At 40.4% G+C, this 25,214-nt stretch overlaps 1 protein-coding gene across 1 annotated transcript in view; it reads right to left on the bottom strand.

The window, feature by feature from the left end:
- svild (supervillin d) overlaps positions 1-25,214 on the bottom strand; it is a 115,437-nt gene that overhangs the window by 27,152 nt on the left and 63,071 nt on the right. Inside the window, exons 12-22 of the mRNA XM_067244788.1 lie at positions 18,882-19,065; positions 17,198-17,370; positions 16,573-16,728; positions 15,896-16,032; positions 15,589-15,736; positions 14,838-14,983; positions 14,565-14,740; positions 12,990-13,122; positions 12,502-12,802; positions 12,092-12,246; positions 4,687-4,789 (exon numbers count right to left, since the gene is read on the bottom strand). Coding sequence (XP_067100889.1) covers positions 4,687-4,789; positions 12,092-12,246; positions 12,502-12,802; positions 12,990-13,122; positions 14,565-14,740; positions 14,838-14,983; positions 15,589-15,736; positions 15,896-16,032; positions 16,573-16,728; positions 17,198-17,370; positions 18,882-19,065 — 1,812 coding nt within the window. The remainder of the gene's footprint in view (positions 1-4,686; positions 4,790-12,091; positions 12,247-12,501; positions 12,803-12,989; positions 13,123-14,564; positions 14,741-14,837; positions 14,984-15,588; positions 15,737-15,895; positions 16,033-16,572; positions 16,729-17,197; positions 17,371-18,881; positions 19,066-25,214) is intronic.

The raw sequence follows: 25,214 nt of genomic DNA, 5'->3' as shown, positions 1-25,214 counted from the left end.
ATTCTGACAGTATTTTATACTCTTTATATCCTATAAAATGATATTCATAATCCAGCACAAACTCCCTTCTTCTACAGATTTGATGGCCTCTGCCTTTCATCCTCTTCACACCTGTGAAACAGACATCCCTGAGCTGTATGGATGTTTGAGTAAGGGCTGTTGAGCTTACTGCAGTGTTGTCATGTCAATCTGACACAGTCTTAGGCATTGATAGCTCTCACTTTACATTAGGTCACGCAAAAGTCTTACAACTAACAACTAGTAAATGCTTTACAACTACCTTTAGTGACCATTAGTTGCATTATTAGTAAATAATTGTTAATATACGCATTTTATAATGGGTTTGGCAATGCCAGGCTAAGGCATATACTGGTGAGTCAGGTGGCTGAGCGGTGAGGGAATCGGGCTAGTAATCCGAAGGTTGCCAGTTCGATTCCCGGTCAAGCCAACTAACGTTGTGTCCTTGGGCAAGGCACTTCACCCTACTTGCCTTGGGGGAATGTCCCTGTACTTACTGTAAGTCGCTCTGGATAAGAGCGTCTGCTAAATGACTAAATGTAAATGTAAATATTCAAAAAAATGGCAAACACACTCAACATTGGCTGATTTAACAATACAATTACTTTATATTAGGGCTGTCAAGCATTTTACATTTTTTATTATTTACATGCTTTGTGATTAATTCATCTAAATGAATAGCATATATCTAAATTTGTTGTGAAAAGCATTTAAACATTATTTCAATTTATAAAACAATTGGGTTCTATCGAATTATTTAGCTGTGTCTGATTGGACGAGAGACGTTCCATGAGATGGAATACCGCAGGACATCCCAACTCGGACTTTTCACAGCTAATAATAAATCACTCTGCGATGAAACATTCTACAGCGCGTTGATACAACTAAGCGATAACCGTTAATTCAAAGTTCTTATAATTCCAAAATGTGAGTAGTACGCCTATCGTAAAACAAATATGGAGATTTTCCCAAAATAACGTTTGATTTAATCTATGAATCATCGGATGATGAGAAACAAGATAGGCCTAATACATTCAAGCAGGAGGAGAACGCATCTGTGTCCAGGTGCGTCTTTATCAGCGCAGATGATCTGGACTCAATTGAAAGGAGCCGACACAAAGCTAATACGATGAAGCAAACGTTGTGGGCCGTTAACTGTTTTAAAACATGGCTAAGTGAACGGATGATCCAGATCGATCTAAAAACCATTGCAAAATCTGAATTTGGCGCAATTCTGCAGGAACTGTATGCAACCATTAGAACAACCAAAGGAGAGCTGTATAGCATCAGCAGCTACGCTGGACTTCGGGCAGGGCTTAATTGTTACATTAATGAGCCCCCCCTCGGCTGAATGTGGAATATGATGCAGGAAACAGAATTTACAGCTGCCAACAACGTCTTCAAGGGTGTCCTCAAACAAATGCGAAAGGCTGTAAGGGACAAGTCAGGACACCACCCACCGATTTCATCAGCGGACCAGGCCATCCTTAAGGGCTCTGATGTACTCCATCCGTCCAACCCCAGAAGCCTGTTAAACAAGGTTTGGTTCGACATCCAGTCAAACTTCGGCCGCAGAGGGAGTGAAGGCAATAGACACCTGAAGGGACATCGGTGAGATATACCAACCACAGCCTGCGTGCCACAGCCATACAAAAGCTGTCTGACGCAGGACTTGCGAGCAGGGAGATCATGGCAGTGAGTGGCCATAGGTAAGAGCAGCCCAATGGCCCAATGAAATATTTTCGTAGTGTTGTGTTTTTTTTTAAGCGCTGTGATGCTAACATTTTCTCTTGCGGTCTCTCTTCGTTTATGTTACGTAGATCGGAGAGCTCCCTCGCTAGTTACTGGCGACCCTCGCTGGACAGCAAGAAGCCCTGGAGCCATATTTTTGGAGACCATGGCAAAGATGCAAAGGACACCCAACACCCCGCGCATAGGCCTATGTCACACAAATGATCAGAGCAGAGATAATCCATATCTAAATGGGTGCACCATCCAAGGAAATGTACAAATAAATGTCTACAAATAGAAAAGGAACACTCATCTGGAATGTTGGTTACGTGGCAACCAAGACGTTGACAATGGAACTATTTTTTTTTGTTGTGGAGAAACAATGGCGAAATATATATTTTTTTAATCAATAACTTTGTGTTTAAATGTTAATTGGTTGACTATAATTTTTTTTACAAAAGGCCGAGTGGCGCAGGCAACAACACCCGTGGGAATATCCCTTACCTACCCCACTTGCACAAGTACTATATTGCTTAATCAAATGGATTTTGGTATATGAGAGAATCAATGAATACTTAGACATTGTAAACTTGAATGGTCTATTTAATTTTCCATACATTCAGAAAATCACTCTTCACTGTTCATGTGCAGCAATGGCCATAACAATCAAAAATATGACTGGCGGAGCTAGTTCTGGCATGGCAATCAGGCTGCGCGTCCCGTCATCAGCTGAGGTAAACTGTAATCAACTGCAGGTGTGCTAATTGAAGGTCCAGGCCTTCCCCTTCAGAGAACTTGAACTCTGCAGGCATTCACTGATCCTGACACACATGCTCACACATAGGCTATATGTTGCTATGTACCTGCATATTGTGCAATTGATGCCACCCTCCACCATCCCCAAATCCTCCAAACTATCTTCTTTTACTACAAGATGTGGTTAATGCTCTCCAAAGCCTTTTGATTTTGCTTGTTAAACAGTCTACTTTAGGTTTGAAATAATTTATGTCCACTGGCGGATCTTATATTGTATGCTCAGCCCTTGCCATGACACTCAAAATTAAGCTCAGGTGCATCCTGTTTCCACTGATCATCCTTGAGATGTTTCTATAACTTGATTCTAGTCCATCTGTGGTAAATTCAGTTGATTGCACATGATTTGGAAAGGCACACACCTGTCTATATAAGGTCCCACATTTGACAGTGCATGTCAGAGCACAAACCAAGCCACAAAGTCCAAGGAATTGTCTCGAGAGTCTGAGATAGGTTTGTATCGAGGCACCGATGTGGAGAAGGGTACAGAAAAATGTCTGCAGCATTGAAGGTCCCAATAAGCACAGTAGCCTCCATCATCTGTAAATAGAAGTTTGTAACCACCAGGACTCTTTCTAGAATTGAGTTGAGTGATCGGGCAAGAAGGGCCTTAGTTAAGGGGGTGACCAAGAACCCGATGGTCACTCTGAATGCCAAGCGTCATGGAGGAAACCATGCACCGCTCATCACCTGGCCAATACCATCCCTACAGTGAAGCATGGTGGTGGCAGCATCATGCTGTGGGGATGTTTTTCAATGGCAGGAGCTGGGAGACTAGTCAGGATTGAGGGAAAGATGAATGCAGCAATGTACAGAGACATCTTGATGAAAACCTGGACCAGAGCACTCTGGAAGACTGGGGCGAAGGTTCATCTTCCAACAGGACAACGACCCTAAGCACACAGCCAAGATAACAAAGGAGTGGCTTTGGGACAACTCTGTGAATGTCCTTGAGTGGCCCAGCCGAGCCCAGACTTGAACCAAAAATGTATTGAATCAATTTTGGAATAAGGCTGAAGCGATGTGATTACTTCCCGGATGCACTGTATTTCCATTGCAATAAATGGAAGATAAATGTGAGTGTATTAAAAGAAATGCATTTTAATCGAGGAATTAAAAAACATGTCTCAGAAAAAAACAAAAATGGAAAAGTTGGTTAATCTACCACAGTTGAATTTACACAGCCTGCAGGGCTATGCTAGCTCTGACCTCCACGCTCGCTGCTACATGCTTAGCATTGAGGGGATATTTCAGGCTTGAAGAACCCTGAGGGTACCAAAATTCATGTCAGCAGTTCCATCTGTTTTTTTGTACGTAAATATGACATTCACTGGACCAAGAAATGCTTTGTCATCTGCTTTCATGTTTACAATGCTACTGTGGACTGTTGTGGCATCATTGAGCGCGATTAATCATCTTTAAATAAAGTGTGACCCTACTTTGTATACATTACTGCCCTGCTATTAAACTGATAATTAAGATAAATGTATTTTTGAGATATTAGAAATTACCACATTAGGAAGTTGACCGTAATCTTTGGCAAACTTGTTTATTGCCTTTCTACAACATAATTTAATATGCATCTCACACACAATAAAAAGTTAATTTATTACAGTTATTTGTGAATGTGTTAAAAGGCAATACATTATTTAGGAATAGGAATGGTTGGAGCTGACCAAAACCACAGAATTTAGTTTTACAGCTGACTACACTACAGAACCAGGAGTCTCTGTCTGTGTGGCTGTATCTTGATTATCTTGAGAACCACAGTGTCCAGTTGTTTGGAGGAGTGGTTTGTGAGAAATAAACATGCCCAACAATGCCTTTGCCGCCAACAATGGGCACTAGGCTAACATTAGCCGCCAAATAGCACTGTACTAGTCACACTGACGTTCCAATGAGAAAATGAATGCAGCTTCACTGCCCCTTAAGGCTGAAGTTTGAAGGCGCACCAGAGCACTGTGGTATTTTGCAATATTTAGTATGTGTATTTCACTAGGTGTTGGCCTTACAATCCATTTGCATAAGGGTTCAGTTTCGAAGAAGTACAGTACACCACAGTACAAACAGAACAGGATATGCCTTTGTCAAAAAAACATAAAATCAAAAGTGAAATTACAATACCTATGTTGTTGGTCTTGTCTTCCCTGCTCCCCTTGTGGATGACCAGACCTCCCTGGAAGAGCTGCAAGAAGCATGGAGGCTCCTTCCCCTGAACCACCAACACCTGCACACCACAGCCACCAGCAGGGAGGATCAACAAGAGAAAGCATGCAATTAGCGAGTTTGCTGGCCAATCAAGCACAGGGATACCATGGTCCTTAAACCAGGTACTAGTTAAACAGGCTCTGCGTATACTATATGCAGGGCTGCCAACTTTTGCAAAAACCTTGGAGTGAGATTTGGTATTTTGGGGGGCCAACCACAATTTTCCTGCAAATCATCCGATCCAAGCTAACGTCATCTAGCAACATTCAAAGGCAATAACATTGTATACGGTTGACAAACAGTAAATATCATTTTACAGTACACTGTAAAATGTTACCAGGATTTAACAATATTTAACTGCAATATTTCACAATAAATCATCGTATTATAACTTTACAGGCTTTAACTGCAATAATCCCAATATCATGTTGTAATGTAGAATTTACTGTGAAATCAATGTACACACAGTAAGTTACTGTGAAAGAAACGATACCGGGATTTCACAGCATTTTGTTGGGTTATTTCACAGTAAAATACTCTTTTCAAATCATACTTTGAGATAACCCAGTACATTACTGTAAAACTTGAATTTCACTTGAACTGCACTGCATTGTGGGATCAAGAAGAGACAGGTGGATACAGCACACGATAGAAGAGCTCGAAGGTACACTCAGAAATTGCATAGTTTATTACATCTATTTGATTTTATTTAAAGTCATTTTCTCAAAATGTATTCATAAAAATTCATTAGAATGAGCATAAGTTTATTAATTCTTAAAAATATTAAAAATAATCAATTAAAATATACTATAATGTTTTAAATATGGCTAGCTGTGTAACAAGCAAGATTCAAAACTCTTATGAGATTGGTTTACATGCAATTTTCAGGAAGTGAAATAGTTTTGAGGTGGAAATGACGTCAGTTTTCGCGCTTTCCCAACCGTTTCTCTTCTCCACCATTTCACCTCGGCGCTGCCTGCCAGGATCGTGACTTTTGCTCTGTAACGGTAAACTATCTGCAGTCATCCAATTTAGCTGCTAGTAATCTCTGTGCGTACTTATGTTTTACTTGTGCAGTTAATACCGTACTTCACTGATTTGAATAATCAAATCCAGTAAATCCGTCATGATTGCAAACATTTTCGTCTAGTTTGATGGCTAGCTAAGTCTCACATGGTCGATGCTTCAGCTAGGGTGGCTAATTTGCGGCTGGCGTCAGTGAAATAGGAACATTAGTATGTTGCCTCAGCTAAAGATTCGTATCAAGTACTGTTCAAATTATACATACAACTTTGTAGGTTTTTGCCAGCTCCAAATTTAGGATGAACTATTAGCTAACTCTGCTGTGGGTCAGCGCAAATGCTATTTGTATAGCTAAGTATTAACATTGGAGTGAACTAGTGTTGCACAGTAAACCTGTACTAAAAAGAGACACTCGCTATATAGTTTCAGTGTCCCTGTGCATACATAGGAGACCATCACTGCAAAAGAGCTGCAGTTCCGGTGCAGACAGGAGAACCTAGCAGAACGCCATCTCTGTAGCATTCCATCCAGTCCAGAACCCGGGGTCCTGAAGTCTCGACTCTTACGATACTCAAACGATGCGATGTTAATATACCTCTCGGATCTAGGAGTCTGGGAGTCAGGTGGCTGAGCGGTTAGGGAATCGGGCTAGTAATCTGAAGGTTGCCAGTTCGATTCCCCGCCGTGTCAAATGACGTTGTGTCCTTGGGAAAGGCACTTCACCCTACTTGCCTCGGGGGGAATGTCCCTGTACTTACTGTAAGTCGCTCTGGATAAGAGCGTCTGCTAAATGACTAAATGTAAATCTAACAAGTCTGGCTAACTGTCGTGACCTCTCAGGTGGGCTATGACTGCGATGGATAGCTGCAGAGATGGTTGTTCTGCTAGGTTCTCCTGTCTCTGCACAGGAACTGCAGATCTTTTGCAGTGATCGTTAATGAGCCTAATGACGAATCATGGTCAGAATTATGATGGCCCATGCTACACCCCCTACAATGGAAGCCAATTCCAGGTTGATGGTAAACAATATAAAACAGTACATGGGAAGTCCAAAAGTTAAATTGTTGAATTTAATAGTGAATTTAATACTTGTTATCATTATTAAAAAGTTAAAATGAGTTTTGTCTTTGTTCTTTCTTTGACTTTTAATTTAGCAAATCCAAAGCACGTTTGTGTGGTATAATCACAGTTAACAAGTCAAATTTGCAGTATTTTACAGTGTTATTTAAATTGTAAATGTACAGTAAATTACTGGCTACTAGTTGCATGACTTTTACAGTAAAAAACATAGAAATACAGACAATCACTGTAATTTATATACAGCAAGACGATGTAATTCCACAGCTACATACTGCTATATCACAGTAATCCAATGGCATGACAACTGTGAAGTTACAATATACCGCTGTAGTTGCATTGCATTCTACTGTGAAATGTTTACAGTTCATTATTGTGAAACATGTGCAATACATTACTGTGAAATATTTATAATAAATTACTGTAAAATTACTGTGAAAGTAATGCAACTAGTAGCCAGTAATTTACTGTAAAGTTACAGTGAAATATTTTACAGTGTATGTTTGACAAGAAGATTTGCTACCTAACCAGCCACTGTCCCAAAATCAATATATATATTTATATATATATAAGATTTAGCCATATACTAGTACTAGGCTACAGTAGGCTTTTGATGCGGTCATCTCACATCCATTTTCTATTCAACTCGCTCCACAGGCTGCGGCCGTAGGCTACATGGAAGTCGCTTTGGATAAAAGCGTCTGCTAAATGAATAAATGTACAGTAGCCTACGGCCGCAGCCTGTGGAGCGAGTTGAATAGAAAATGGATGTGAGATGACCGCATCAAAGTTGACATATTCAACAAACAGTAATTATAATTTGACAGTATGTTTAACAACAAGACTAGCCAGCTATCGAGCCATGTCATTGTCCCCAAATAAAATCAAGATTTTTAAGAAGAAAATAATCGGCCATGTGTCAAGTTGTGGCTACTGTCGTGTTGGCCGCAGCCTGTCTGAAGTAGATTGACTAGCGAGGTGAATAGCGAATGGGATGTGAGATGCAGTAGCGGAGCCACAGGGGTGTCCGGGGTGGCACTGGACACCCCTGTTCTTGTTGAAAGAAGCATTTATTTTGCTGCGTTGCAGTGCATTATTCAAATCGAAGAGACATTTGTTGCGAGATACAGAAGAATAAGAAGAAAAGACAGCAGAATAGAGAATATTTCCACAGCTCCACAAGCTCTTTTCGCGATTGAAAAAGGCATAATATTTGAAGTAAGTTTTAAGGTTTGCATTGGGTTTAGGTTTCCTGAATTTTTTTTACGAATGTTGATAAGCCTACAGTAGCTGTGTAAGTTAATGTTAGAACTTTGACTCCAATAACAGACAAACTGAGACAGTCAGTAGGCTTGTACTCCGATTTTACAGTTTTCTTGTGCTTGTGCGGCTTAGATTTCGAAGCAGTTTATAATCCGGTTTTAGAACAAAAAAGTGGCTTCGTCTCAAAATCTCAGACCGTGCAGCTAATTTAATGCTCAACACTTGAACGGGGGCTTATTACTTGAAAGAGGAATTATTTAGGCTACTGTGTTGTCTCAGTTACACTATCAGGGCTTGGAAATACAGTGACTTGCTAAAGTAGGAAAAATGGCTAGTAGAACATAACATTTCATATTAATTTCAGTTAATCAGGGAGTCAGGTGGCTGAGCGGTTAGAGAATCGGGCTAGTAATCAGAAGGTCGCTGGTTCGATTCTCGGCCGTGCCAAATGACGTTGTGTCCTTGGGCAAGGCACTTCACCCTACTTGCCTCGGGGGAATGTCCCTGTACTTACTGTAAGTCGCTCTGGATAAGAGCGTCTGCTAAATGACTAAATGTAAATGTAATCAAACAGCTGCAAGACCCAGTGAAATGTTATAGGCTAGCTAGCTCTAGCAAAATAACACTAGCATCGCTAACAACATTACTAATTCAACTTTGGTAGTGTAACCGATAGGGCTGCAACAACGATTCGATTAAAATCGATTATTAAAAGCGTTGGCAACAAATTTCATTATCGATTCGTTGTGTCGTGCGATTATTACGCCACTCAATATGTAGCGGAGATGTTTGAGTATTAAAAAAAAAGTTTCGTTGAGCGCGGAGCGGAGGTAGAGGAAAGGCCATTGGAGAGACGTTGTTGAGTAACGTTGTTCTGAAACACATGGCGGAGGCAGAGAAATCAGTACGACCCAAGTCATCCAAGGTGTGGGAGCATTTCACACTAAATACATTGAAACAGTGTGTTAATTGACCGAGGTGAAGTTAGTTTCATATTCGACATTCGTCTCACATTCGGAAGACGCTACTTTGCAGCTTCGCGTTAGGGACCGGGTGAAAACAACGTCCCATACCATTTTGAAAAATGGTATGGGACTTTTATAATATTTTTAGGAATATAAAACCTCAAACAGACACCAGAGTATCTTAACAATGTCTGGTATACTTCCACAGCCTTTACTTTTTCAATTAAGTTTCAAATAAAATGATAGAAAATCACTAATCTTTGAAAATAGCTTAATCCTCGCAAATCTTAACTTTTTTCAAAATTGTGTCCAAAAATCTTAAATATACACCAGATTATTCTAATAAAGTCTGGCCTACTTCTACAACCTTTCAATTTTCAATTAAATTTTAAACAAAACTCAAAAAAATTGCTCATCTTGGAAAATAGCATTAAATCCACGCTAATATTAATAACTTTTTCAAAATTGTGTGCCTCTTTGTGCACATTCTGAAGATTTTTTGCACTGTGAATTTGCACTCTCTGTTCTGTTTTTGAATAAAGGGTTGGAAATCAATGCTTTTTTTTTTTTTATATCCGATTCATCGATTAATAGAAAAAAGAATTGACAGATTAATCGATTATTAAAATAATCGTTAGTTGCAGCCCTAGTAACCGAGATCTTTGTAAGTTCGTTTTGGATCTAATTGTATGATCGTGTGGACAATAAGACACGGACGCTGTCTCTTTTCATAACTTGTATTTTACCACTGCTCTTCTTGACATCGCTATTCGAACAGCCCTCACTGATTTCACAAATGACACCACGGCCTGTTTTGACGTTAGCCTCAGTCAGACTCAGCTTGCCACTGGCAGTGTGTAGTACTGTCTTCAATGCCACAGCTAAACTTTATGTCAAAAGAAACTTTCTCATTTCCGGCGCTTTCAAACAATAAGTGAACTGTGGAGCAACAGCAGCTAGCTTGCCTCTAGCAAGCTTATTTTGAATTAACCATTTCCCCCTACATTAATGTCAAACTTATTTACGTTTTGGGGGGCATATTTTCAATAAGCAGACGGTACTGTTTGAATCGCGATTCCATCTGAAATACTGCCAGTGACAACGTTGTTACAGTAGCTTGTTTCAAAGGGGGTTCGCTTGTTTCAAAGGGTGTTCTTAATGAAAATGCAATATGAGTAGGCTAAATGCTTGAAAATATCACTAGAAGGGAAAATCTTAAGGGGACGGACCCACCTGCAACCAACGCAAGCAAGCACACCCTACAATTTCCCCAGAAATTGTACCCTCTCTAGTTTGGTCTCGTTTAGGCCAATTCCAAAACTTTTCTTTGCTATTAGTTAACATATTATATATGAACATAAATATTATACTGTAAATTTGTAATGTGGTTGGGCACCAAGTTATTAATATTTTTCAAGTCCATTTCTGCTTGATTTCTAATACCTGTCAAGTCAAATTGATGTGTTTTTTTTTGGGTGTGTAATTTCACTTTGTTTTGTAAATAAACTATGCACTGTGTTATTTCTGTTACACAGAAATGCTATTATAAGTCCCTGGTGCTTGAGCTTTTTTTCCCAAAAATATTTTGGATGTTCCAGCACTTATAGACCCATATTATACTGTATATATGTTTTTTTTTTGGGGTGTGTAATTTCACTTTGTTTTGTAAATAAACTATGCACTGTGTTATTTCTGTTACACAGAAATGCTATTATAAGTCCCTGGTGCTTGCGCTTTTTTTCCCAAAAATATTTTGGATGTTCCAGCACTTATAGACCCATATTATACTGTATATATTAATGAAAACAGTGACCCAAGACTCTGGACTATGGACCCCCTGAAGTAGCCTTGGTCACCCCTTGGCCACCCCATGTATAAAACTCTAGTTCCGCCACTGGTGAGATGAGCGGTTACGTGACACTGACATAGTAGATTCAGAAAAGTAAACATTTTCAAATAGGTTAAAATAAATATTCAAGTCACTCATTGTTGAAAATACAAGTTAGCTTGTTAAAGTCTTTCAAAATTGGAGGCTTTTACTGCGTCCCTGTTTTTATGGTTACTTATTTCAGACACTTAGTATCATGAGCCTGTACAATGTAGCCAGCGCAATAATTTAGAACGGTGAAAAGACAGTTTTTCTGCAATTACGTAGTAGGTGTCCGTTATCACCCGATAATGGACACCCCTGCAGCCAATCAGAATCGAGTATTCACCCAGACCATGGTATAAGCATTGTTTGGAGTTCTATTGTTGTGTTTGTTCAGTTTTGATATGTGTAATGCTATGGTCTGTAGTTTAGATCATTTGAGTGTTCACCCTGATTGGGAATGTTGTCTAGCTACATTTACATTTAGTCATTTAGCAGACGCTCTTATCCAGAGCGACTTACAGTAAGTACAGGGACATTCCCCCGAGGCAAGTAGGGTGAAATGCCTTGCCCAAGGACACAACGTCATTTTGCACGGCCAGGAATCGAACAAGCAACCTTCTGATTACTAGCCCGAGTCCCTAACCGCTCAGCCACCTGACTTCTGAGCTAGGTGGCTATCCAAGCTGTTCAACAAAAAGTCCTTCTGGGAAATAAACAGTCGTGAGCATTGTTCCGCTCAACGTTAACTGGTGCTACGGTATCGTAGCTCCCGTTTAAAGTGCGTCTTATATTCCCGTGCGGCCTGTACTCCGATTTACAAACACGAAGCTCCCTTTCTGGTGGGGTGCGGCTTATAGAAAATGCGGTTTATTTTCCGAAAAATACAGTATATATACTAGAGTTAACCCTGCGATTATTTATTTTTTATAATTTCGGACAGCATGCGTGGTTGCCTGTTGTAGCGTAGCACATTTATATTTTTATATCAATATATTGGGGGGGACATTTTGACCAGATTTTAATATTGGGGGGGATGTGTTCCCCCCAATATGTATTATGATTACGGCCTTGCTATACTGTAGCCAAGCTACAAGATGTTGAAGCTGTGATGCCAGCTCACCTGTGCCCCCCGGTGGCTGCCCAGCTCTACAGTCATCAGAGCTGAGGTTCCCTTGCTGCTGACACTGGAGTGGCGTCCCTGCCAGAAGAAGCAGGAGCTGCGCTCCCTCCCTGCACCCCCACTACTCAGCTCCCCAGGCCTCTGCCTCTTCCCCACTACAACACAAGAATACAACACAACATAACAAGATCAATACCACTTCAACAAATGTGACATATCTGCTGAAGTGTAAGCAAGCCACCTGGTTCTCAGTGTGACATACAATACATTAGATTTTGTACTTATTATAAATGTTAATTTTTCTATCAATCCAGTCAGTGACTGTGGAGATTTATCAAAGAAAGGTAGAAGGAAGAGAACATTTCCAGAGTACACAAACAAGGTCTAAAATAGAGTTATTTGTAACACACCCATGGTTGTGACAGAGTACTTCCAGCGGATGACATAGGTGTCACCCTCATGCAGCTGTCCCAGACTCTCTTGTGCAAGTTCCTCCTCCTCAAACTCCCGAATGTGCCATGCATCCACCACCACGGTGGCTAGTTCTGCCTGGCGCCCTTCCTCTGTTGTTATCAGCCCATACCCTCGCTGCACGTCGACACCCTCCAACGACATGGTCAAGGGGCCTGCCACCCCCCCCAGCAGGGCCTTCACATCGCAGGGTTTCAGTTCTAACTCCAGTGTTGTGCGAGGGGTGGAATGGACTGGACTCTGAGAGAGCGGGCGATTAGAGGAAGAAAAGGAGATGGATGTGAATTCTATAAACTAATAATAAACCATCAAGACTGCTGTAAGTACTCAGGCTGAAGTTTAGGGTGTTCAACTGTATCTAAATGAATGTTATTCAACTCTATATAAGTTCAGGTTATTCAACTGAACAGGTGTTCAGTTCCAGTACCTTAACCTCCTCCATGGCTGCCTCCTCCTTCTTCCTGTCTGCCCAGTCTGAGAACTTCTCTCTGAACAGAGCCGTCTCGTTGTGCTCTGAGAATCTGCCCAGCAGAGCCCAGGATGGACGGCCCTCACCCTGCCTGACATACATATATAAAGTTAACCCTGCTTGAGACACAAATATATACAAGAGTTAACCCTGCCTGACATACATGTATATACTAGAGTCAACCCTGCCTGACATACATATATATATAGTAGGGTTAACCCTGCCTGAGACACATATATATACTACAGTTAAACCTGCCTGAGATACATATATATATACTAGAGTTAACCCTACCTGTGACACATATATATATGCTAGAGTTAACCCTGCCTGACATACATATATTTACTAAAGTTAACCCTGCCTGAGATACACATATACTAGACTTAACCCTGCCTGAGATACACACATATACATTTAGTCATTTATAACGTATATTCAACATATATACTAGACTTAACTCTGCCTGAGATACATATATATATACACTAGAGTTAACCCTGCCTGAGATACACATATACTAGAGTTAACCCTGCCTGAGATACACATATACATATACTTGAGTTAACCCTGCCTGAGATACATATATATACTAAAGTGAACCCTGCCTGAGATACACATATACTAGACTTAACCCTGCCTGAGATACACACATATACATTTAGTCATTTATAACGTATATTCAACATATATACTAGACTTAACTCTGCCTGAGATACATATATATACACTAGAGTTAACCCTGCCTGAGATACACATATACTAGAGTTAACCCTGCCTGAGATACACATATACTTGAGTTAACCCTGCCTGAGATACATATATATACTGTAGAGCGCCCGGTCCCAACACAAGCTCTTCTCCTGTCTGGCCCCCCAATGGTGGAATCAACTCCCCACCTCCATCAGGGACACTGACTGTCTCCCCACCTTCAAGAAAAGGCTCAAGACGCACTTGTTCCGGGAGTACAACGGCACTTAGAAATGATTGGCTGGACCTGATGTTAGTTTCCTTCAGGATCACAATGACTCTTATTGAGAGTATTGTTGCTCTTGTTGGTTTGTTGTAACTGTCTTAAAATTATTGTACTCGCCGTGAAATTTATTATTGTTGCTTGCTTGCTTTTTCCACAGGTACACTCTTACACTTTTGAGGTTCTTGCTGTTTAATTGTAACTTGTCTAACTACATGCTCTTATTGTTCTTCCATTTGGGACTTATTTGGTTTTCACAATGTATGCTTCATGTTTGGCTACCCGCAATGTTTGGGGCTATCTCGTTGTTATGATCAGTGATCTATGCACTTTTGTAAAACTCTCTTGGAAGTCGCTTTGGATAAAAGAGTCTGCTAAATGCATAAATGTAAATATACTACAGTTAACCCTGCCTGAGATACACATATACTAGAGTTATATGTGTGTGTCATATAAATGAGAAATGTAATATAAATGACACACAAAAGAGAAAATGTATTTGGCACATTTCCAATGTTCGGACAGTGTAGTGAAAAGAGGAGGTTCTACGAGAGACTCACTGAGGGGCACATGTGTTGTCTGAGGAGGCATCCAGGGGATTGACCCTGCAGCTGCTGTAGTCATAGGAACCGCTGTACAGCTGCTTGGCTAATTTGACAGCCACCTTCCTGTCCCCTAGAGAGACGTCTTTCCCATGCCACACATACACCTCGCTTCCAAAGTCAAACACCAACACCTGTACAGAAATGAGGTAGAGAGAGACAGAGTCAAATACAAACAAAATTGCCAGAATGTTATTCTTAAGTCGCACTGTGCTTCTCTCTTTTCCACACCTCTTTAGAGTTGAGAAGGGAAACACTGGGAACAGAGGCCCAGGCCTCTTCATGTGGAACCAGTTTGTCCTCCTGTAGTTTGTAAACCCCAGTGGAGTCAAGGACACCACTTTCATACAGCTCATCTTCCTCTGGCTCCCCAGCACCTAGTGAGGAACAGTCAGATAACCAGTACTGCACATGATCATATAGTACATGATCCTATGAATGTAGTCTGTGTGCATGTAAAACTACTCCAGCCACTTAACTTCCACTCTGTGAAAACATGTCATGCTTGAGTGATCATATTTACGGTGTATGTATCTATACAGATGTTCTAAAGGAGGAAAGTTACTGCATCAACTACAATGTGTATCGTATGCGTATCCAGTGGATATCTGACTGCCTGGACATTCTGGAACACTGTTACGGAAGACATCTTAAAGGGATGGGATGTTGTGCTACTGTAGTATGGTCTAGCTTGGATAAAAGGGGCATAATTGCTGTACACTGTCAGTGTGTGTAAGATAGAAGTTTTGCTTTGGAGTGTACATACTAAACAGCAGATCTCCACCAGCAGGAGTTGTCATGTATTTGGTTTAAATATCACGTGATGATGGACGGGCAATGTGCTGGAAAGATTGGGCTGTCCCTATGCCGTGAGGCTGATTCCAGGTCTCCATACATTATGTTAGTAGTACGTGTTATTGTGTGTATGTCATCTCTATTTCATTTACATTTGTCTTCTTAAAAATTTGTTTTTTGTGTGTACCTCTGTATGTAGTCTTCCCCCCCAATAAGCTCCAGAACTCTCTGGCACATTTGTTGTCAGAGTTGATGCCTTCCTCCAGCACAGTCACATGGGGGGCCTTACAGCCCAGGTCCCTCTTGGCCTGGACAAATGAGGCCATCTCTGATGCCTGTGGATACAAAGCAAGAGTTACAACAATGTATGACAATTTCACATTGTGTAACGCTGATCCAGTGTGTATTAAATGTTAGACCATGTACCATTGTAATATACAGTGCAATACAGTATATTTATCCAAGGAAACATGGTAATATTCCATGTTCTATACCTTGGCTTTCTCAATGACGTTCGCAAACTCTCCACTCCATAAGAAGCAGTGCTTGGGCGTCACAAGGAGAAAACAGTCTCCACTGTTCAGAGAACGAGCTGTAGGCTCAACCAGACGCACTTGTACATGTCTCCGACCTGATGAGCAGAACAGACACAACTTACTATGTGTAAACACAAACAGAACAGACACCAGTTACTATGTGTAAACGGGGTCAGATGGCTGAGCGGTTAGGGAGTCAGGATATTATCAGAAGGTTGTTGGTTCGATTCCTGGCCGTGCCAAATGACGTTGTGTCTTTGGGCAAGGCACTTCACCCTACTTGCCTCGGGGAGAATGTCCCTGTACTTACTGTAAGTCGCTATGGATAAGAGCGTCTGCTAAATGAATAAATGAAATGACTAAACACAAACGGAACAGACACGTTACTATGTGTAAACACAAATGGAACAGACACCAGTTACTGTCTACGAGGCCGAAAGACACACAGAGGCTGCCTTACAAGGTTCTTCAATACCAGATTTCATATGAAAATTTGTTTCATTCCTCATCTCAGTTGAAACTCAGCTGGTTAGTTCATTTGGTGTGGATGTGTTCATTTAGCTCTTTTGGTGTGGTGCCAATCTTTTTTTTTTACTCTTTGGAGTGTGTTTTCACAGGAATTTGAATGCCCTGACCTTTAATGCAGATGAGCATGAGTTTGTTGAAGGGCAAAGTGCTGTTGTTGGTCACCACCTCGGTAGATTTGACGCTACGAAGGTTGACCTTGCGGAAATTCTCCTTGCTGGCCAGCCCTGCCAGAGCAGCGTCTGCTAGATTGGAGTGCTTTGCCACTTTGGGACAGGAGTCAAAAGAGGGTGGTTAGATTATAGAATTACTGTATAATTAACTTAATTAAACTAACTCTATTGTATAGTCATAATACAAATGTATTGGACAGAGATTAAACCTGATTCTTTCATATTAAAAGAGTATTCAGTCAGGTTTAATTTAATAAAGACAAGTTTTGCTCTGAGAAACTACTGTAATAAACTTTAGCATTGTTGTCATGTAATTAAGTAAGGTATCAGAGTTATGGTTGAGTGTTAATTTAGGAAATGTGTTTGTCAAATTTTATGTCATCACATAAATGTAACTAGTTTCCCACTTTCGTATTCAATCAAAAATTAGAGACAAGGACATGATTTTCCTGAGTCTGACATGCTCATATCATTCTATTTTACTACCCATTTCTCTTGTGTAAACTTATTGGGTTTATAAGTTTCCAATGCAACGCAAGTGAAAGCTTGTCAGCAGTCTTACTTTTCTCTACTTGGATCCTCTTGGTTTCCACGGTAGCAACGTTGAGTCTCTGTTCCCTGTACACTTGTCGGATGTCATTGCGAGCCGCCAGAGCACGCAGAGGGTTCCTGGAGCCCTGGTTCTTCCTGGCGGGACGCACAGCACGCTTGTGTTCTGTTACTGCCGATGTCAACCTGCATACAGGCAGAGTCGGGGATTGATGATGAAATAGCTTCAGGACAGTAAAGATCCCTGCTATAAGACAAGTGGTCATTCCAGCCATGTCCACAACTACGCAACGCTTGTTTAAACAGTGATCCACAAGCCAGGCCACTTGTATGGTTGATTGCAACACATAAAATAGCAGAGAGGTACAGAGAGGAGAGGTACTTTGGAGGTTGGATGCTAAAAATAAGTATGAATTTTAAAGAAAACATTCAGCAACGTCCAAATCCTAATAAAAAAAATATTTTTGATCCCTTTAGGATGAATCATAAATGTATCAAAAATCATAACTTTGTCAGTCAATTTTTTTTTCCTTGCAATCACACAAACTGACACAGGCTATAGGTCCACTTTAAATAGCTTTGAATAGTGTTCTCTGTATGAATAAAACTGTGTAACTTAATCCGTAAAAGAATGCATGCATATGGAGAACATTTGAGTTTTTATTTTATTTAGTTAGTCGCATGTCAACCAAATCCTAGTCTACACCCCGTCAACTCCCATATTTTAACTGGCATGGTTGTTGAAACCCCAATAATTAGTCTGGTTTTCCAAAAAAGGTCTTGATGAAAATGTTCTGAACAATGAGTGATTCCTATGAAGAAAAGTTGCTAAGGCAACCAAAAAACATAAAAAAGATAAATCACACAGAATGTGAAATGAGGGGTATTCATTAATGTAAGAGTCAGAGGAGTGTCTTGTTTGGTGGCCTTAAAGATGTCATAACCAAGGCCAAGCGGCTTAATGGGAGAGACATGATGGCAGCAGTAAATATTGTGGGTGCTGAGATCTACAACATTGATAATATATATTTAAAAAAGGTGCGACTTCAAATGGAGGACAAAAAAGCCAGCTGCTGGGTTCTAACTTTCACAGAAGGGCAGCAGTGACTCAGAAGTGTAGTTGACCTGGGAGTTCAGTCCACCACTGGAAGCATCACAGGGTGGATGAGTGGGAACCTTTCCCTTTGATAATGAGTGCAATTTCAATTCATGGGTTGTATATTAGGCCTCCACTTTTGGCCAAAAGTAACACAACTTCTTTCATAGTCAAAACTGAAATAGAGTGAGATATTCATCTTAAATTGCTTCATCAATACATTAACATATAACTGTTGTACACTAAGTAAACTGTTACTATTTATCTCTCTTTGCCTTTCCCAGAGTCGTCTTATCCCACTGTTTATGGTTTCCAAAGGTACACCAATTCTCACACTCTAAAACTCTGTTTAGAAACAGCTGTCTGCATGTTTCAGAGGCAATTGTATGCGTACACGCCTTCGTATGTTTGACCCCCAGGTGTTTTTGATAGTAGACCCACCTGAAACTATTGCATAATTATATAAAAACACATTCAAAACATTAAAATGGGAAAAAGATAAATATGACAAAATTCAAAAGTATTGGTAAAATGAACATGCATTTGTAAGCAAGTAATAGACTCCCCCAACATTTTTTACAAACAAATAAATATAACATACTTTGGTGTGTTGGCTTGAATGTCACCAAGGTCCTCATCAGTTACCATGACGATGCAAGAGTTGAGTGCAGAAGGTGACACAGATTTGTAGAAGCGACCAAAGGTCTCCTCATCATCCAAGGTCATAACCTCTTTCTCTGTCTCGGCCGTCACTTCAATGGTGGATATGTGGCTGTGTCCCACACCTGGGGGAACGTTGTAGAGAACCAGAAGCTGTGGAACTAGATTTGAGGGATTGAAGGATCCCTGGAATCTCCTATTATAAACCATATCAACAGACCAGTGCCTATGTTTGGACCAGTGACTTAAAGAGCAGATCATTGATGTGCAACTAAAAAGAATGAAGTTCTGAAGTCACAGGCAGTAAAAAACATCCCTGACCTTAAAACCATAAAGCAATAGAAAAGGTTGAAGATGTTCAGGAGGGAGACTGTGGTATTAATTGACAACCCCACTGTCATACTGCATCATCCAGTCATCCTCATCTATTTTAGCAGGGCACTTTTGTTGTTCCCATGACCCTCCCAGCCCCCACCATTCCAGCCTCCACCCTCCCAGCCCCAATCGTCCAAGCTTCCACCCTCCCAGCCCCCACCCTTCACCGTCCAAGCCTCCATCCTCCCAGCCCCCACCCTGGGCTCTGTCACTGATGTGGAGACAGAGCCACCAGTTGAGTTTCTAGGGCAGAGAGCGGTTGCAAAGCAGAACCGTATGGCCACAGAATACCAGTCTGTACACTCAATAAAATCATGCTTACTACCAACCTGATGTCGCCAGATGGTTTCTTACACTGAACCATCTGGGAAGTCATCATTGGAAACTTTGGAAAAGGCAAGCACTTTCAAAAAATACTTGACTGGATGAACTATCTGTCTATCACTGTCTATCATGGGCTAACTTCAACCATCCCCTTAGCTGCCAGTAGTTCTTCACAAGACATCAATTGATCCGATCCACTGTGGTTCGGTATAAACAAAAAACTTAAAGCTTGGCAAGATATATTTGTATATTTTATTTAATTCTAATTGGGTGTGCTTTGCCTTCGGCAAGGGCTCAACCTTTGTTCTCTCACATATATATTATTATTATTTATTTTCCCCTAAATCTTCGTCAATATTTGGACTAACCTAGGTGTCAAAAGTTTTGTCTTGGTAGTGATTGAGTTGCTTGTATTTTTATTTACATTCCGTTGCATGGTTTAGGCTCAAGTTAACCCTTGTGCTGCCTTCGGGTCACATGACCCAAAGGTTCATAACGAACCATCGTTGTGTTTACCCAATTTTACCAAATACAAAAACAAATAAAAATAATTTTCTTTTAACCTTCGCAATGTGGGGGTCTGCAACAGCCCAACAGTCAAAAGAAAATGCTTCACTTTGTTTTTGTATGCGGTAAAGTTGTTGCAATACGATGGTGGGTCACAATGACTGATGGGTCAGAATGACCCGAAGATAACACAAGGGTTAAGTTTTTGTGGTGAAAAGTGAAGCTAACGGTGGCTAATTTGCTAGTCACTGACGTTACTAACGTCACTACGTCACTAACGTCCGAAAACACGCGTGACTACCTGTAGCAGAAGATTAGTTTCGCATCTGTTAACTTTGGGCATAGCTAGGCTAACTATAGCTTTACTGCAAAGCAGCTGCAGAAACGCCACAAGCAAAGAGGCCAGGGTGATAACTATTTACTCATTTTACTTTGTGATGTGAAACACAATTGTGAAATGTAATGTACAATATTAGCTGATATTGTTAAGGAAGTAGGCCCACATCTACTTTCGGAAACGGTAGTCTACTATTTCACTGAAGCATTACCATGACATTAGCCTATGTTGCCTGGGCAACACATACTACAGTGGTCTATGATGCATCTGTTTTCAATCGTTAAAATAAACATTCCTCACAAATACATTTTCGTTGTAGGATTTATTATGACATTACATTACAAGTAAACGATTTGTTGGTGAAATTATCATTACCTGTGGTTTCAAACCAGTGTTGCTCACTGCAACGCTGTAGCCTATGCGAGACACACTACAAAACATCTAAGTTACACAGCTGTTTAGGAAGTCAAACGGCGACAGAACATGTTCGGCACTCCCCTTACTTAAATCAAAAGTCTTTCAATAGGTGAAACTATCTGACTACTAACCTGAACTTCATCGAAATTTTTGGCCATTCATTTGAGCGCAAAATAGTTTTTTGAGCTCTATGTAAAATAAACCGCAGCCGTTTTCCAATTGGTAAAAACCTTGTCTATGAAGGTGATGTCTTTATCATTTCAGGCTCCAAATTGTCGACAGGGGAAGCAGAAACCTGCATGTAGCTTGGCTGAGTTCTCTAAACAAGTTTGAGAGCGATGTCTAGGACCTTGGCTGAAAATGCGCATGGGGTACGTTCAGTAGCGGAACCACAGGGGTGTCCGGGGTGGCACTGGACACCCCTGACATCTGATTGGCCACCCCGGGTGCTACCCCAAAATTGAATTTGCTACTGGAAATTTGATGCTGATTGACATCTCATTTGACCTCTTGTTGAAAGAAGCATTTATTTTGCTGCGTTGCGGTGCATTATTCAAATCGAAAAGACGTTTGTTGCGAGATACAGAAGAATAAGAAGAAAAGACAGCAGAATAGAGAATATTTCCACAGCTCCACAAGCTCTTTTCGCGATTGAAAAAGGCATAATATTTGAAGTAAGTTTTAAGGTTTGCATTGGGTTTAGGTTTCCTGAATTTTTTTACGAATGTTGATTAGCCTACAGTAGCTGTGTAAGTTAATGTTAGAACTTTGACTCCAATAACAGACAAACTGAGACAGTCAGTAGGCTTGTACAGTTTTCTTGTGCTTGTGCGGCTTAGATTTCGAAGCAGTTTATAATCCGGTTTTAGAACAAAAAAGTGGCTTCGTCTCAAAATCTCAGACCGTGCAGCTAATTTAATGCTCAACACTTGAACGGGGACTTATTACTTGAAAGAGGAATTATTTAGGCTACTGTGTTGTCTCAGTTACACTATCAGGGCTTGGAAATACAGTGACTTGCTAAAGTAGGAAAAATGGCTAGTAGAACATAACATTTCATAATAATTTCAGTTAATCAAACAGCTGCAAGACCCAGTGAAATGTTATAGGCTAGCTAGCTCTAGCAAAATAACACTAGCATCACTAACAACATTACTAATTCAACTTTGGTAGTGTAACCGATAGGGCTGCAACAACGAATCGATTAAATCGATTAAAATCGATTATTAAAAGCGTTGGCAACAAATTTCATTATCGATTCGTTGTGTCATGCGATTATTACGCCACTCAATATGTAGCGGAGATGTTTGAGTATTAAAAAAAAAGTTTAGTTGAGCGCGGAGCGGGGGTAGAGGAAAGGCCATCGGAGAGACGTTGTTGAGTAACGTTGTTCTGAAACACAATATTCCTAAAAATATTATAAAAGTCCCATACCATTTTGAAAAATGGTATGGGACTTTTATAATATTTTTAGGAATATAAAACCTCAAACAGACAGACAGACAGAGTATCTTAACAATGTCTGGTATACTTCCACAGCCTTTACTTTTTCAATGAAGTTTCAAATAAAATGATAGAAAATCACTAATCTTTGAAAATAGCTTAATCCTCGCAAATCTTAACTTTTTTTCAAAATTGTGTCAAAAATCTTAAATATACACCAGATTATTCTAATAAAGTCTGGTCTACTTCCACAACCTATTCAATTTTCAATTACATTTTAAACAAAACTCAAAAAAATTGCTCATCTTGGAAAATAGCATTAAATCCACGCTAATATTAATAACTTTTTCAAAATTGTGTGCCTCTTTGTGCACATTCTGAAGATGTTTTGCACTGTGAATTTTCACTCTCTGTTCTGTTTTTGAATAAAGGGTTGGAAATTAATGCTTAAATTTTTTTTTTTATCCGATTCATCGATTAATAGAAGAATTGACAGATTAATCGATTATTAAAATAATCGTTAGTTGCAGCCCTAGTAACCGAGATCTTTGTAAGTTCGTTTTAGATCTAATTGTATGATCGTGTGGACAATAAGACACGGACGCTGTCTCTTTTCATAACTTGTATTTTACCACTGCTCTTCTTGACATCGCTATTCGAACAGCCCTCACTGATTTCACAAATGCTTTCAGCATCAAGCCTACGGCAACTCCCGAGGGACAAAACAGCCTTGTCCGTTGTCGCATAGAAAGGTCTGCTACAGTAGGCTATCCTCAGGATTTGCAAGTTAGCTAAACTTATACTATATCTAAAATAATTTTGTAGACATAACAATGGATTCTGCCACAAAATGAGTGACTTGGCTTTATTTCTGGACATACTATCCACAACCGAAGTGTGTTACACAATGCTGTAGATCGCCTATACTCGTGCATTGCTCTTGGTACCCAGAATGCCCTGCGGCAAGCTGAAAAGCTACAAAGTTAAGGGCGTTAACAATAAGCATTGTTTGGAGTTCTATAGTTGTGTTCGTTCTGTTTTGAAATGTGTAATGCTATGGTCTTTAGATAATTTGAGTGTTCACCCTGATTGGGAATGTTGTCTAGTTAGATGGCAAGATGGCAATCGTCAGCCTCCGTTGACGATTGCGTCAGCTGTTGTCGATCTCTGATGAGTATTTTCTTAATTTCGTACCAGGGTCAATTCTGCATCAAAAATCAGAAGGAGGGCAGTGTTTTAAAGATATGGCGATTGCGAAGATAGCCAGCGGGTCAGCATATTTTTGTGATTTGTGTAAAACTTGGAATTTGAGTGACACCGCGGCTTGTTTTGACGTTAGCCTCAGTCAGACTCGGCTCGCCCACTGGCAGTGTGTATTACTGTCTTCAATGCCACAGCTAAACTTTGTCAAAATAAACTTTCTCATTTCCGGCGCTTTCAAACAATCAGTGAACTGTGGAGCAACAGCAGCTAGCTTGCCTCTAGCAAGCTTATTTTGAATTAGCCATTTCCCCCTACATTAATGTCAAACTTATTTACGTTTTGGGGGGCCTATTTTCAGTAAGCAGACGATACAGTACTGTTTGAATCGCGATTCCATACTGCCAGTGACAACGTTGTTACAGTAGCTTGTTTCAAAGGGTGTTCTTAATGAAATATGCAATATGAGTAGGCTAAATGCTTGAAAATATCACTAGAAGGGAAAAACTTAGAGGACGGACCCACCTGCAACCGACGCAAGCAAGCACACCCTACAATTTCCCCAGAAATTGTACCCTCTCTAGTTGGGTGTGCTTTGCCTTCGGCAAGGGCACAACCTTTGTTCTCTCACATATATATTTATTATCATTTATTTTTGCCCCCCTAAGCCTCAGTCAATATTTGGACTACATAGACAACCTAGGTGTCAAAAGTTTAGTCTTGGTAGAGATTGAGTTGCTTGTATTTTTATTTACGTTCCGTTGCATGGTTTAAGTAGAAATTGTTTTTTGTGGCAAAAAGTGCCTTCTGTCAAGGAAGGGTACTCAGTGCTAGCCTACGTCACTACGTCAGCACACATTAGCAACGACGCATGGATACAACGTAATAGAGACGTTCTAGCACGCAAGTGCTAGAACCGGGAGTACAACGGTACTTAGGAATGGTTCGCTTGACCCGATGTCAGTTTCCTCAAGGATCATAATGACTCTTGCTTAGAGACTTGTTGCTCTTGTGGTTAGTGGTAATTGTTTAAATTTTTTGTTCTCGCTGTGATATATTGTTTTTACTACTGTTGCTTGCTTTTTTCCACAGGTACACTTGCACTTATAGCGGTTCATGTTGTTTAATTGTAACTTGTTTAACTACATGCTCTTATGGTTCTTCCCTTTGGCACTTAGTTTGGTTGTTCACAATGTGTGCTTCATGTTTTGGCTACTCGCGATGTTTTTTGGGTATCTTGTTGTTATGATCAGTGACCTATGCACTTTGTAAAGCTCTCTCTTGGAAGTCGCTTTGGATAAAAGCGTCTGCTAAATGAATAAATGTAAATGTAGGTAAACAGAAATGATTCGTTCATTTCCCTGACTCGGTCTTCGGGTACGAGTCTTTGGATAATTTTTCACGTGACCTGCATAGGCTCTGTAGTGATAGCTAGAGGAAACGCTAGAGGGAACGAATCGTTCATTTCCCGACTCGGTCTTTCTACGAGTCTTTGGATCATTTTTCACGTGACCTGCATAGGCTCTGTACTGGAGGAAACAAACGATTCCTTCATTTCCCGACTTGGTCTTTCTACGAGTCTTTGGATCCTTTTTTCACGTGACCCGCATTGTATTTTTTAGTAGAGGAAACAGTTTCCTCATTCCCTTTCGCGTGGCCGCTGTTTTAGTA

Source organism: Osmerus mordax, chromosome 10 (assembly GCF_038355195.1).
Source record: "Osmerus mordax isolate fOsmMor3 chromosome 10, fOsmMor3.pri, whole genome shotgun sequence".
NCBI lineage: Eukaryota > Metazoa > Chordata > Actinopteri > Osmeriformes > Osmeridae > Osmerus > Osmerus mordax.
The sequence above is the reverse complement of the archived record's forward strand: the minus strand, read 5'-3'. Positions and strand labels throughout refer to the sequence as shown.